The sequence below is a fragment of the Parasteatoda tepidariorum genome, chromosome 8 (assembly GCF_043381705.1).
Source record: "Parasteatoda tepidariorum isolate YZ-2023 chromosome 8, CAS_Ptep_4.0, whole genome shotgun sequence".
Classification (NCBI taxonomy): domain Eukaryota; kingdom Metazoa; phylum Arthropoda; class Arachnida; order Araneae; family Theridiidae; genus Parasteatoda; species Parasteatoda tepidariorum.
The window spans coordinates 59978425-59993479 of NC_092211.1; the positions used below are offsets into that span (position 1 = coordinate 59978425).

The 15055-nt window shown below is 31.8% G+C and overlaps 1 protein-coding gene across 1 annotated transcript in view; it reads left to right on the forward strand.

Annotated features, from left to right (window-relative positions):
• The window catches only part of LOC107436243 (uncharacterized), a 276637-nt gene extending 261953 nt beyond the window's left edge, over positions 1-14684 (forward strand). The window contains exons 7-11 of the mRNA XM_016047876.3: positions 1089-1391; positions 4577-4702; positions 7423-10151; positions 11977-12117; positions 13547-14684. Coding sequence (XP_015903362.3) covers positions 1089-1391; positions 4577-4702; positions 7423-10151; positions 11977-12066 — 3248 coding nt within the window. The 3' untranslated portion in view covers positions 12067-12117; positions 13547-14684. The remainder of the gene's footprint in view (positions 1-1088; positions 1392-4576; positions 4703-7422; positions 10152-11976; positions 12118-13546) is intronic.
• The last annotated feature ends 371 nt before the right edge of the window (positions 14685-15055 follow it).

Genomic DNA, 15055 nt, shown 5'->3' on the forward strand with positions numbered 1-15055 from the left:
TCGGTTCAGTGCTAGACGGATCATGGGTTTGAGTCCCCTTGCCGTCAGGTTAACCGTGACACGTTTTTGTGGTCACTTCTCCACGTAACACAAATGCGGGTTAGTTCCATCAAAAAGTCCTCCGCGAAGGTAACTTCGTCTCACTGTTTGATCCAAGAATTCTCTTGTCTTTAGGATTGGATTCAAAATTACAAAACTACGGAATTGAGCATTGATAGTCATAAACTTAATTGAGTCGGCTTTTCAACGCCAGTTATAAAATAAAATAAAACTGAATATACTGTAAAATTAGAGAAAAAAGTTTTGTCTGTACAAAAACTAATCAAATTATGATGCCAAATAACATAATTAAAAAAAATTGAGAATTTTAGATTGAGTAGCAATAGGAAAAAAGAACAATGCTTTCAGAGTAAATATATTCTTGTTTTGTTTGTGCACATCGTTTAAAAGAAACGTTCCATAGAATTTCCCTTATCATAAACTAAAAATTTAAATATTAAGAAATTAAACTTGTATATGTTATTTGTAAACTAATTATTTCGCACAGAACATTGTGTTACCGATCCCCGAGTCTAATTGCATACCTGCTAAATGTTACTAGAAAAATTCCATAAAGCTATCTAAGTTGTGTCCACATTTCATTTAACAAATATTTTCCGAACAAAGATTCCCCATAGAGGTAGAATTGTGAGAGTGTTTGTTACTAATAATCACCATTGCAACATTTAAAAATTTATTTCATAGGAAGCAAAATGTGCGTCTAGTTTTGACTCCTTTGACAATAGAAAAGGTATTTATAACAATTCCATGTCATGTAGTATCTTGATGATCGTTAATTTCTCCGGAACTATTAGGTAATTAAATGCCATTCCTATTCATTTAGGAAACCAAGCTCAGTTACAAAAAAAAAGAATGGCTTTTGCACTGCTAAGAACTAGTAAGGCCAAACATCTAACCACAGCTTTTTTTGCAATGTAGAATGATCTTCTTGCAGCTTTTGCTTACCATAACCTCAACTAATCCATTGTATATATATATAGATGACATTATTAGAGCATAAATCACTTAGAGAGCTCAATTTATTTTAGCTGTAGATACATCTGCCGACGACAGTGGGATATCACACTCTCTGAACAGTGATGCCGAATCATCTGTCCCTTCTCTCAACTCTGACCTGAAGACTCTGTCCGATTCTGGATGCCACGAAGAGATATATTGCAATGTAACAGGTGGGGTGATTTCTGCTTCTTTATCTACTCCTGTAATTTCTTCTCCAAGACCTGGAGTCGAATCTAAATCGAATGCACCAATACCTCTGCCTAGAATGTCTCTTAAACGAAAAGCTCTAACATCTATGGAGTCCCTAAATTCCAGCATTTATCCGTCTTCTGGTTGGTTGGTTCGCACTTTATTGGTTACTGCCTGAAGCATGCTTTCGTTTCTTTTTCACATTCCAACAACCTCATGTAGCATGATTCACTCCTTATACGGGGAATGGTCTTGTCTAGATCGCCAATAGATTTTTTTCTTCTTTTACATTCTTGAAATGTGTGAAAAATTTTATTTTACCCTTAACGGACCTGAAGAATTTCTGATTTATTTCCCAAATGATATAATTAAAATAATTAATATTATGAATTTTACATATAATTAATTAAATTAATTGTAAATCTGACGGCAATACCACTATATAAGCGGTATTGGACTCGATAGGAGCGCGAAGCCGCATTTATGGCGGCATTGATCCACTTAAGGTTAATCCTCAAGATTATAATTGTCACTTTTTTTTGCAAATTTATTATTAACTATGTTTATGGCCGGGATAGCCTGGTTGGTAGGGCACTGGGCCCATGTCCAAGTGTTCGTGGGTTCGATCCCTGTCGGCCGAAGACTCCCTCGTGTAGTAAATGGTGACTGATGCACGTTAAATCTGTCGAGTCTCAAAGCCCTCCATGTTCCCATAACAAATCAATACCTCTGGGGATACTGAATTAGAGATTAATTGTTCTCCGATTCAGGTCAAAATTACGATCTGTGGAGGAATGTATGAATGGGTCCACCCTATAAACGGGTGTGGCAGAAGTCGAATTCTTGGCCTATAGATGGTGCCACTGGAAAACAAGAACAATCGCATCCCCTCTGCCTTAATGGCATACGCCAACAACAACAACTGTTTATTTTTGTACCACTATTTTTATCCTTTGTGACACATTTTGTAAAACTTCTAAGATTTATTATAGGTACTAACAGGACGCTCCTATCATAACCAAGGTTGAACACCGGTTTTACGGGCTCCTTCCCCAAAACGCAAAAAAGTTAAATTTTTATATTAAGTACTTATCTCAACTGAAAACTAAATGTTTTGAGCCTATATTTCTATTAATATGCACTAAACATGAAAAATTTGAAATTGTTTACTGAAATTTTGGTCAAATGCGCAAAAAAGAAACATTTTGACTAATTCTTTGTATTTATGGTCGGGTTTTCACATACAAGGACTCAATCTCAATTGTTCACAGAGGTGACCTCAAATATGTTAGTTAATTAGTAGAGGTGATATTTTAAGTTACAAAATTGGGTACAAAAATGTACTTTCTCTGAATAAACATACGTTTCTTTCGACGGATTAAAATTCCTGACCTCCCCAAATGTTGAGAATTGCATATCTGGGAAATATAGTTCTCAGAGCTTGTTTAGGACAGCGGTCGAAAATTTGGACCCCTTAACGTTAATTTTACTTTTTGCGTATTTCGCCATACCTCGAGAACTTTTTAAGCGAATTTAAAACTTTTGAACGAAATTAATAAAATTCGTTTTTCAAAAGAAAGTTTAATGAAGAATTAATTTTTAAGTATAATTTATTGTTTTATTTAATAATAGTTGAAAACACTTTGAATTGTAAGGTATATAAATATACATATATCACATTAAAATAATTCAATTATAAAATTTGAATGAAATCGGTTAAATAGTTCTCGAGATATTAAATTTTAAATAACATCACTTTTTTAACAATCTTATAGCTCAGAAACAATTCGAACGATTTAGTTCAAATTTTTTTACGTTTCGTTTTTTACGCTCTGTACATTGTAAAAATATAAATGCATTAAAATATAAAAATGATTTTTCAAAAAAAAAAAAAATAATAATTTTTTTTTTTTTTTTTAAATTAGAAGTATTTTATTTTCTGCCAGGCCCAGCCTTGGAACAATTATCCCCCACCCTTTTGTAGGACCTTGATAATAGCATTAAAATAACCAAGCACGTCATTATAAATATATTTTTAGACTGCTTTTACATCATATAAAGTCAAATAACTTATTTAAACAGAACCACTTATTTTTGTAACTGTTAACTGTAACTTAAACAGATTTCAAATCCCCAGAAACGTATTTTGATGGATGTAACATTTCCTCACATGCTTGAGTTATTTGACAAAAACTTCCACCCATTACTAAAAGAGATTCATAGAATGAATAAATTAATCAAAGCAATGAACCAGTCCTGCAATCTTAATACATTTAAAAAGCTTTTCTGGAAGTCAAATAAAGCTACTATTGGAATTGAAATAACATTAAATTTTTTTTAATTGAGAAGAAGTATATATCAAGGATTTTGTTTCAATGAGTATTACATTTGTATAGAATTCAAAGCAATTTTTACAATTCAACAATAATAAAAATGTACTAAAAAGAATAGAATAAACAAACCTTTAAGGTATTGGTAGTGAAAGAGTACATTTTTTTTTATTATTTGTTATTATTTTTAAAATGGTTCAAATGGTAAAAATTTTAAAATGGTTCAAGGTCCAAAGAATTTAATGCAATTTGGTACTTGCACTTCAAGAAGATCACAAATACCCACACATAACCTATGACGTCAGCACCAGTTAATCGTTAGAATATTAATTAACGTGAAGTTAAATACAACGCCGTATCACACATCGAATTTGCTGAAATTTTATTGTTTCTCGCCTACTCTCTTACTTAACTTAGATTTTTTGTTTGCTTATTGTAACAGTAATATATTTTTGCTTTGTGTTCATGGCAACATCGATACATAATTAGATTATGTCCTGAATGGCTTCGTGCCTGTGTTTGTGTTAGGTAAGATAAATATAGTGAAAGAATTGAAATCTTTGTGAAAGAATATAGAATGAGTCACTTAAGAGAATTGATACTTGACGGTCTTGGCTTACTCGAAATAGACTGGATAAAACAGAATCGTAAACAAATGCCACGTTTCAACAACCAATCAGGATCGAGATACACACCCAACGTCACTTGCAGGTACCCCATTTAACCTTTTTTTTTTTTTTTTTGAAGTTTAAAAAAGAAGTCGTCAGTTCACTGGCATTAGAGATTTCAAAAAGAGAGAATTTTTACGAAACAAAAATATTACATAAATTTAGAAGATAAAAACTGGCACCTAGACAAGACTATCCCCAAAAATTACCCTGAATGCATGGAATAGGAATTGTTTAAGTCAGTTTATTTAAACTTTGGATTATCGAATTAAAGATTACAACTACGTTTTATTTAATTTATAATTTATTTGATGAACATTTTTGTTGCAGATTCCTTAGATGCAAAATCAGTGCCTTCTAGCGATGAATTTCCTGTACAGGATTGCATTATAAGTAAAGAAGAGGAAACTTCAATGAAGAAACAGGATGTTGACATTTTTGAAGGTGAATATTCAAGTGAGCCAAATTCATATTTCTCACAAAGATATCAATTCTTAATAATAATGTAACAGAACTTGGTAGCAGTAACCTCTGTTATCTGATGATCGGGTTAACATATTTGAAAAGGTGGCTACTAAAATTTGCTATTATAGATTTTATAACCGCCGTTGAACAACCGACTCAATATTGAGTTTACGGCTACCAATGTTTTAACTCCGTATAATTGTAATTTTGAACCCTATCCAGAAGACAAGGAAACTCCTGGATGAAGTAGCGAGAGAAATTTGAACTAATCCGTATTTGCGCTACATGGAGAGGAAAACCTCCTACGGTAAGCCTGACGGCAAGGGGACTCTAACTTAGATTCTTTTATCAATGAGGATATTTTATGTCAACACTGTGCTCTGTGCGAGCCGGTTGCGGAATTCGTATACGGGTCACCTAATTGACCCTGAGAGGGACTCTGTATCACCTGAGACATACTAAACTTTTTCGCACTGTAAAAATCCAATACAGTACTTAACTTACTCCCTTTAGTCAGCAAGTGAAGCGTGCAAAATAAAAAATGAAATCGGTTAAATAGTTTCCAAGTTAGGAAATTAGAAGAAAAAAAAAAGCTATATTTTTCGACTTTTATTACTCAATATTCTACCGATTTCGTGCAAATTTTGAATTTAGTCATTTAAAATTACAGATCAAAACGCAGCAAAAATTTTTATGCCTTACAATTTAAATTTTCGAACCTCATTTATAATAATAAATAAATAAAATCTAATTTTTTGCATGGTTATTATATTCAGATAAGTGAATTTTATAATTGGGGTGCAAAAAATTTCCGATTCGTTTAAAGACTTTTTGGGTATAACGAAATACACAAAAAGTGAAATTAACAGTATAGAGCTCAAATTTTTGACCTCCCACCGGACTGGACCATATTTTCTAGATTGTGGTTAGCCCCGCATTTCGATAGCCAAAACCCCAAATAAATCGAAGAAAAGGCATACTTATACAAAGAAAGAAGTTATTTATAGTGATATCTTTCTTATTTTACGAACTGTGCATAATTTTTTTTATTTAACCTGTACATAATTCAAAACTTAATTACTTACTGAGTGAAGCATAAATTAGTCTCTCTATATTATAATTTATCCGCACTGCTGATCATTCATCAATTTGCGAAACGGTCTTTCGTCAATTCATCGTGGGACAATTTCCCACGTCAAACTGTGAGCGATGAATCGACCCGCAACAAACTGTGAGCGACGAATTGACGCAGAACCTGCGACCCATGAGTTGAGTTCTCCCACAATACCATCCTTATACGATATGCAAATAGCTTGAAAACGAATCTTGATACGTGATATATGTAAATCATATGAATACAAATCGCGATGATTTGATTCTTAACATTTATATGAATTGCTTTGGGTAAAATTAATAATTCGGATGAATTCTAAGTAAATATAATCGCACTATTCACGCACATTCGTAATACGATGTTGCATTGAAATTTAACAAAATATCGTTTTTGCAATTTTGGACGAATTGATGCAGAACCTGCCACCCATAAGTTGAGATCTCCCATAATACCATCCCTATACGATATGCAAATAGCTTGAAAACGAATCTTGATACGTGATCTATGTAAATCATATGAATACAAATCGCGATGATTTGATTCTTAACATTTATATGAATTGCTTTGGGTAAAATTAATGATTCGAATGAATGCTAAAAAGTATAATCGCACTATTCACGCAGATTCGTAATACGATGTTGGATCGGAATTTAAGAAAATATCGTTTTATCAATTTTGGACGAACTCTCACAAAGTTATTGCGTCATAGAAGTTAACTAATTTCTTTCTAATTTGTCAGCTCATTACATTTTGTCTATTACCTTAACTGTAAAATATTTTATGTCATATCTTATCAAATATCTTTTTGTTTACTTATTCGTAACATTTGCGCAGTTACGGCTTTTTTAGAATGCCAAGCAAAAGATCTCCTATTTTAGTAGAAAACGACAGTGTAAAATTGCTCGTTTGCTTTTTGCACTAAATTTTCGACTTTAAAGCAATGATTTAGGCTGGAATGGGATGGATTAAAGGTTTTGCGGCCCATTGCAGAAAATTTTAATGATAGTTTGCGCCTTTGCATCGCTGCAAAAGGCGGCCTTTTTTTTTTATCCCAATTATATTTATATTTTTGCAAAAGTCTACTCTTATTATTATTATTTTTTTGTTTATTTATTTTCAATAAAGTTACATTAAATATTGTTAACTGCACCCTATATGTTAGTTACCTGCTACAGATTACCTATTATGTTATAGTTTAATGTACATTTATGAAGTTAACTCAGCTAAGTCCCCTGTTATGACAATTTCTATTTGTCATCTTAACCTGTAAGTATCCAAAAATCGAGATTCTACGAAAAAAGAAAAAACACACAAAATGTTCATGATATACTTAAGTTTTTACATTTAATGCAATCAATTGTGATTTCTCTCAAAACTAATAATTCTAGATTACTCATTACATTTTAAATGGAATTCTTCTGTTATGGTAATTTTTTAAATTTTAGACAAGCATTCAATGTTCAAAATGTTACTTTTCAAAATACATTCAAATCCCTGTCACCTGAATTTCAAACAAATATTTCTCTATCATGTATGTCAAACCTTAATGCGTCCTAAATATAATGTGATAATTTATTTCATTATTTTCGAATTCCAGATGAAAATTCTCCTGGAACAGTCACCGCCACTAGTGACGACAGCACTAATTCAGAAGCAAACAATGCAACTGAAAGGACAGTTCTTGTTTCCGATGATCAATTATCAAACTGCGACGAAAAAATTTTCACTACAGAGGTAACAACAGCTGATCAAAAACTTATCTCCGACCTTGAAGATTCCAAAGAATCGAAGTGTGATAATATTTGCAGTGATAAGATTAGCGTCGTCAGTTCCATTTCCACTGATAGTGCTCACGGTAGTGTTTCTAATACGCCTCCTGTTCAGAGAAAGCTGGATAATTTCGCTTTGGGTTGTTACAAAAAACAACCAGACATCGATATCTATAGTGCTCATGGTGCAGAGCAAAAAGTTACAATGGATAAAACCCAATCGGAAATCTCTTCGATTGCGCGTGAAATTGTTAAACCTGTGCGGAAAAGCAAGCTCCAACCTGATGTTCGAATAACTTCTTTTAAAGAGCGAAACCAGGCTGGTGTTTCAGAAACTTCGAAAGGAAATGTTTTGGAAAAATGTTCGCAGCTGAGTAGTATGAGTACGTTGCCTTTAACAGGAAGATCATCCTCACTATTTAATCTCATGCCGCAACAGAAAGTTCAAATTAGGACTATAGAAACTGAAAGTTTGCCAGAAGTTGCTGATGATGGTCTGAAACGGACTCAATCAGATCAAAATATTGCTAAGGAATTAGAGCCTCATGAGCTTAAAGCTAGTTTTATTCAAGAGCAAAAGCGTTTGCAAGAGGAATATCTGAGGTTGCAAGAGAAATTTATGTCTTGGCAAAAGCAGTTGCTCAGTAATCAGAACTTGCTGCAAAATGAAGAAATAGTATCTCAGATGCCACAGATGCCTTTTCCTTCTTTAGAAAGTATAACTAATTTAGAAACTTTAACTAAAAAGACACCTAGTGAAATTGTAGTGAACCATAAACCCGATGACAATGTAAATTTTAGCGAATATAAAACAAGGTCTTTGCCGAGACCAAAGACAAAGTCATTGTCTCTGAAAGAATCAAGTCAACAAAAACAATCACCACTGACCCAACCCGTGATTAAAGCATCTGTTGTGGAAATTGACATAAATCCACAAGAGACTCCAAAAAGACCAGATACATTAGAAGGCTGTTCGGTTGATACACAGGCAACTATAGATCATGATGACAAAGTGGTCCAGGTGCCATCCCCGCAAGATAAAGTAACATCTGGTACACAAGCACCTTCTCCAGAAAATGTAATTAGTAAAGAAACTTCTGCACAGACTAGTGATACAATTCAAGTATCATCACCAGAGGTTAGCAGCATCTCTGATTCTGCACCTTCTCCAGACAGTGATAACAGCAAATCTCAAACTCTTCCTAGACCTAAATCAAAACCTGTAAGTGCCTTACAACAACCCTCACAGACTATGACCTTAAACAGAAATACAAGGTCAAAGTTACAAGCTGTGTCTGTTACTATTGGCTCATGGCAGCAGAGACAAGCAGCAGTTACTGAAATAGAGACTTCTAATATTGCCTCTTCGAGATCAAAATTTAAGAGTTTAGAAACCATTCCTCCAAACACTAGTAAGTCAATTCCATCTTCGATAGAAAAAAGAAAATTACCACCAGTTCCTACTGAAAACGTAAGTACATTGCCAAAATCTATTGTTAATCCTTTAGAGCCCAATATAGATGTTATTACAGTTCCAAAAACAGTGCCTAAAACCAAGACTTCTGTACAAAGAGAGACAAACGAGTATGAGAAATCAGCTACAATTGGCAATGTTAGTGAAGTTACAAAAACTGCTCCAAAAACAGTTGAAAAAGTTCCACAGAAACAAAAAATGGAAGTAAAACTGTCATCGAGGGAGCCAACTGCTACTTTCAAACAGGCCAAACCTTTTGTAAAGTTATCGAGCATGAAGGATGAGCCTCATCAAACTTCCATAGTTGGCTTGAGAAAGTGGCCTTTATCCAATATCAGCGAGAGTCCAGTCTCTGGTGATGGCAAGCAATCCATATTGGAAGATTTGAAATCTAGTTCCAAAAAACCTGGTGGTTTTGTTCAAGAAAAAATCCGTAGAGCAGAAGTAGACTTGCGCAAGCCAAAACCAGTGAAATCAGAACTTCCAGCTTCAAACGTTCAGCTCAAATCATCAAAGACTGAGCCATTAACCACCCCAAAAGAAACTGTTGGTGACGCATCAAAATTACATATCAGTAAAATTAGTATCAAAAATTCTAATACTGTTCCCGATTCTAACGTAACTGCTGTAAAAGAAATTAGAACAACTAGTGATATTGTAAATAATAAAAATAGAAACACTATTCCAAAATCGCAGTCACTAAATTCAGAACTGATGTCTGTATTTTCTAGAAAGACTTCTAAGGACTCGGGTGTGCAACCATTACGGGAAGCCAAATTGAATGGTGTGACAACAAATGCCGTGACTGTAAACGGAGGAGTGCAGTCTTCTCCCCCTCCACCACCACCACCCCCTCCACCATCCTTACCACAAACTGTAAATTCCACCATGCCCACAATACCTCCAGCTGAACAAATACCCATATCCAGTCAGCTTGTTATGGCTGGTAGTTCAAAAACATTACCTGCTAGAAGAAAAGATTCTAAGAAGAGTCCAACTAAGCGTAATACGAAAAGTTCTGATCCCAGAGAAGAGCTTATGTTGGAAATTAGAGGTTTTGGAGGAAAACAGGCATTGCGCACGGTAAATATGCAATTCTCCTTCATTCTGTCAATTATTGTACTTTTTTTTTTATTGTTGACTTGCAACTAAAAGCAAAAATGTCACCTTTTCTAACTAGATATCAGTAATCAGAACTACAATAATACATGTAACGTTAACAAAATTCAAATTAGCGCAATTTTAAGATAGTTTTACAGTGTAATTCTATAATAATTTTACACCTAATGTTAATAATATTATGGATGAATTTACTGTTAAATTACATAAAATTAACACTTTTTTCTTTCGAATATTCGCAGCAAACAACCAAATATCATAACTCAAAGGTAGTTAAGAAGAAAAATTTTTTAACAGATTATTAAAAAAATTCCCAAACACACTAATTTTTATTACTTCACCATAACACTGTACTACGAAATCGTAATAATTACAAAACGTAATAGTTGGCCCCTTTGCATAAGGAAAATTGCACATATATTTTTGGTACGAAATATTGCAAAATTTGATATTAAAAACTTACTATCTATTATTATAAAATTATTTACATACAGATTTTTTATGTAATTGTTTTTTAATAAACCTCAAGATAGTTTGGAATTCCTCAAATGATCTGCAAACTTATGCCAGTTTTGAAAAGTAACACTTTACTTTTGCGAACACTTTTAAGATAAGATGAGGATTAAGATTTAGTAGGATTTCCTATGACACAAAGTTTTAAGAACTCACTTTCTTTTACAATTTCCAACATTTTCAATTTTACTGTCAATCAATTTTACAATTTCTAACATTTTCAAATCGATCATTTGCTGTGTATACAAATGTTACTTTGAGATTACTTAGTTATATTTTTTATAGTTATAAATATTGTTATTAATTTCTCTACTATTAAAAGTTATTATTCTGATTAATAGATAAGAAATTTAATATTTTAAGTATAATAATCAAATTTAATTCCAAAATATTATTTCAATAACATATTACAGTAACAGATTTTAAGATGATTTTCAACAATTCTCTTTACAAAGTTTTGACTTATTAATTACAAACTTAAACAGAATGTTATTGAGAATTCTTATGTATTACATTTTAACCCTTTGATGCAGATGGGACGGTATCTTTTATATATATTATATTCCCTGACGCTCTAATTAGAAGCAACAATATATTTTGCAAATTTTTTAATTATAAAAAACACTCTAGTAGTTACTAACTAAAAAGAATCTTCAAGATTATCAGATTTATAAATGTACTAAAAAATATAAAATCCAAAAAAAAAGTAGTTTGTGTTTCTTTTTCACTTATATTCGAAAATTTATCAATAATTGATATTGTAAATTAAAGCAATTTTAATCATGAATAATTATTTATCTTAGATCTAAATAAGTGCAAATTTGAAATATTATTGTTCGGATGTGAGCCGTGTTTGGAAGATTTTTTCTTTAACGCTGAAAAAAAAAACACTAGTGTTTCATGCTGTATTTCATAACCATAAATTATTAAACTGTGAAATATATTTTTCGCTTATTTTGCCCTAAATTAATAAATAAAAAAAGTATGAAAAATATGTTTAATAAAAATTCTATGTTAAAGAGTAAAAACCGGTAAACCAGTTATTTTGATGTTAACCAATGCATTTCATAGAAATAAGTTCTAATTGGTATTTTTTTTTTTAACTTAGCAATACTAAAGATAAATTTAACATAAGTTAAAATCACACATTAAATAATGTACAAAAACACTTTTTCCACACATAAGAAAACTATATTTAAAAATATATTTGAATTGTATAGTTTTGCAATGTATTTTGTAGTTTGGTATCATAACAATGTCTCTTTGAACCTATTAGCTGTATGAAAAATCCTGTTTAACATTCCTCAAAAAGTCGCCAAAGAAGAAAACGAAGCAAGAGTCTGGTACCTCCTCTCACCAGCAGTGATAAAAAGTTCTATTTTTTAGGAATCGAATCTAAATTTATTTGGAAATTAACGCAAGTATAAAACAACCATGACAGCATGAAAAATAAATAATAAGCAAGAAAAGCTTCTTTAATTGTAAATTTTTTAAGTTTACTATTTTTTTAAGTATGTAGCTTTTGCCCTTTAGTTGCTAAGCCTGCAATTTTTTGTTTATTACAAGATGGCGCTTTTTTAGTTTTGCATGATAGTGCAATTTGATTTAAATTTTATTGCATGCATTTGGCTTTTTCCTCCTGGTTTCATCAGTAAAAAAGTAATACTTCATTTTATTTTTTCCACTCTTATTAGATTAGAATATTACTAGAAATCTTGTTTCCAAAAATTATTCGCTCATAAAAATGGTGTCAAAGCATGAAGTAATTTTTTTAAAAAAAATAAAAATCCTATTTTACAACTTTTTATTTTTTAGAGTATCTGTGTATCATAATCATGGCCCTAGACCTTAATTTTTTTAAATTCTTGCCAAAATAAAAAAAAGTATACACATTGCATAGGGATCGCAAGTTAATAGTTTAGCTAGAAACAAGCAAAAACGTTAACACAATCTAATAAAACACTACTGAGGAAAGAGAGAACCTGGCAACATTAAAACCAGTTTGATTGCTCATAAAACTAAAAGCTTTCAGCTCTTCGTTTCCTTTAAAAAGTCAGATTTAAAATGTCTAAAATGTCTTTTTTTTTTTTTTAGTTCTTTCAAAAAGTCGCATATTTTCTTTCAATTACCTCTTGAAGAGCCAAATAGATGAATGTGACAAATGATATTTTATTAAGATTTTCATTATCGTTTTGATCTGGGGTTATCATTTATTCTTCAAAGCTTTTAAATGTAGGTCAAAACGAAAGAATACTGATGGATATACAAATGGATTTGCAATTTTTTAGTATATTTTCTCAAAAATACTGAAATTACATTCAGTTCTTTAATTTGTATTGAAATGCGTGCTTATTGGTTTTGGTTGTTACTTTAATAATCATATAAACCAGCATATTTTTGAATAATTTGATATTTTTTTATATAACTAATCCTTTGTTGTAAAAATCTCTTAACACGATTTCCAAAGTTTTTTTGTTAAGGGCAGGCACTGAACTTATCGTTCTTCGCCGTGGAAGTGTCGCTCATTTTGCGTTGCCTGGTGAACACCTTGTGACCAAAGTCACGAAAGCGAGTAACATTACACACGCCACCAATACCCGTTCATAGATAGTGTGGGCCAAATTCATACACAACAGAAGATAACAAACAGAGAAACATCCATGCCCTGAACGGGATTCAAACCCATTGGCTTCGCAGTCAGGCACACTAACCGATCGGCTACCTGGCCGTCCAAATTCCAAAATCAACACGCCGTTACAAAATGATTGAAGTTTAAATCTATTTACATTTCGTTGTGATTCTTCTATAATACATTTTATTTTTTAACCTCTTCTTTTCCTTTTTAGGTCCCAGGGAAGACCAGTTATAACCTCAAAGTGTTTGGTACGGCTTCCACTGTGAATACTTAAAACTTTTTCTCCTCTTCAGTCCCGCTACTGCTGAAGAAATCTGGTCAAGGTGCCTAAAAATAATCAACTAAATAGTCATTGACTGAACCTCTTGAATTTCCGAGTGATTCGCAAAATGTAAATATGTAATTGTCTATAATTAAATAATAGAGAGAGTTTATATCATCCCTCTCAGTGATAGAGCTTCTATTGTGCCAGTACAGAGAATTAACGCAGTTGCTGTTGCTAAAAAACTGATTCTTGAAGAGAAATTGTTTTTTCTATGCCGAGTTGGAGTTGCAATACTTCTGTTAGTGCCTGTTTTTAAGTGCCACAAGTAAAGCTCAATATCAAAACACCAAAGACTCTTTTAATTTCTCTGAAACAGTTGTACGAGGGTGAATTGGTGTGACAAATTATAAAAAGTTATATTATTATATAAATATATATATATATTACATAAAGCTTTATTTTTCTCTCATCTGATTGTAAACCCTACTTAATTATGTGGTGAAAAAAAAACTGATTTCTTTTTTAAGGAAGTATGTGTGTGTATAGCAGATTGAATTGGAATCGATATATACATATCTGCTATTCCTGATATTTTTTAATTTTTGCCATTGAATCATCAATTTTCTGTAATAAAATGGGAGTTTTTTAGCAACCACTTTTTTCAGTCATTAAAAAGAGAAGCAGGAATTTTTAGCCACAAGAGTGCCTCTTTACAATGGGAACAGTTGATATTATGAACGCATGTTAAACGTTTGCCTTGAGGCGGTTCTAATGTGTATAAAAATACGGAGTTTACTAAATGAGAAATACTATCTATCGACCTATGTTGAAGTTTTAGATGTAAAATGTATTTTTGAAAAGTAAATAAATGTTTTCAATTTGTGTGCTATGATGTGCTACGGTTATATGAAGTATAATTTATGAATCACTATTCCTGTTTTAAAAAGGCATTTTTTTTTTTAATTTAAAGTTTGATTTCTTTTTTTTTTCATTGATTAGTTCTATTGAAATTTTTATTGAAAAATATTGCTTTTATTTTAAAATTTGTGTTTTGAATCTTTTAATAAAGATTTATTATTTTGAAGTTGAAATTTTTCTTATTACATTACATTAATTAATGTCTATTTTCCTGAAAGGGATTTATTAATGTTTTATTATCCTAACTTTCCGATCTAATTCTTCAGATCTCGTTTTAAGCTATTTGTGAGTGTTCTAACATCCCGAACTTCTTCAAATTAAAATTCAGATTTTAAAATAATCGATTAGAAGAACCTAAGGAATTGGATTTCCGATTCAATATCTTACTTTTAAATAATGCTATCAAAATTCACAAAACTTGACAGTGCAAACTTAAGAAACACTAACTAATAATATACATGTTTCAAGTACATATAACCTCCTTCTAAGAATTCAATGTTTATGGTAATGAATTCAGGGGCTTTCTTTCGATTTACC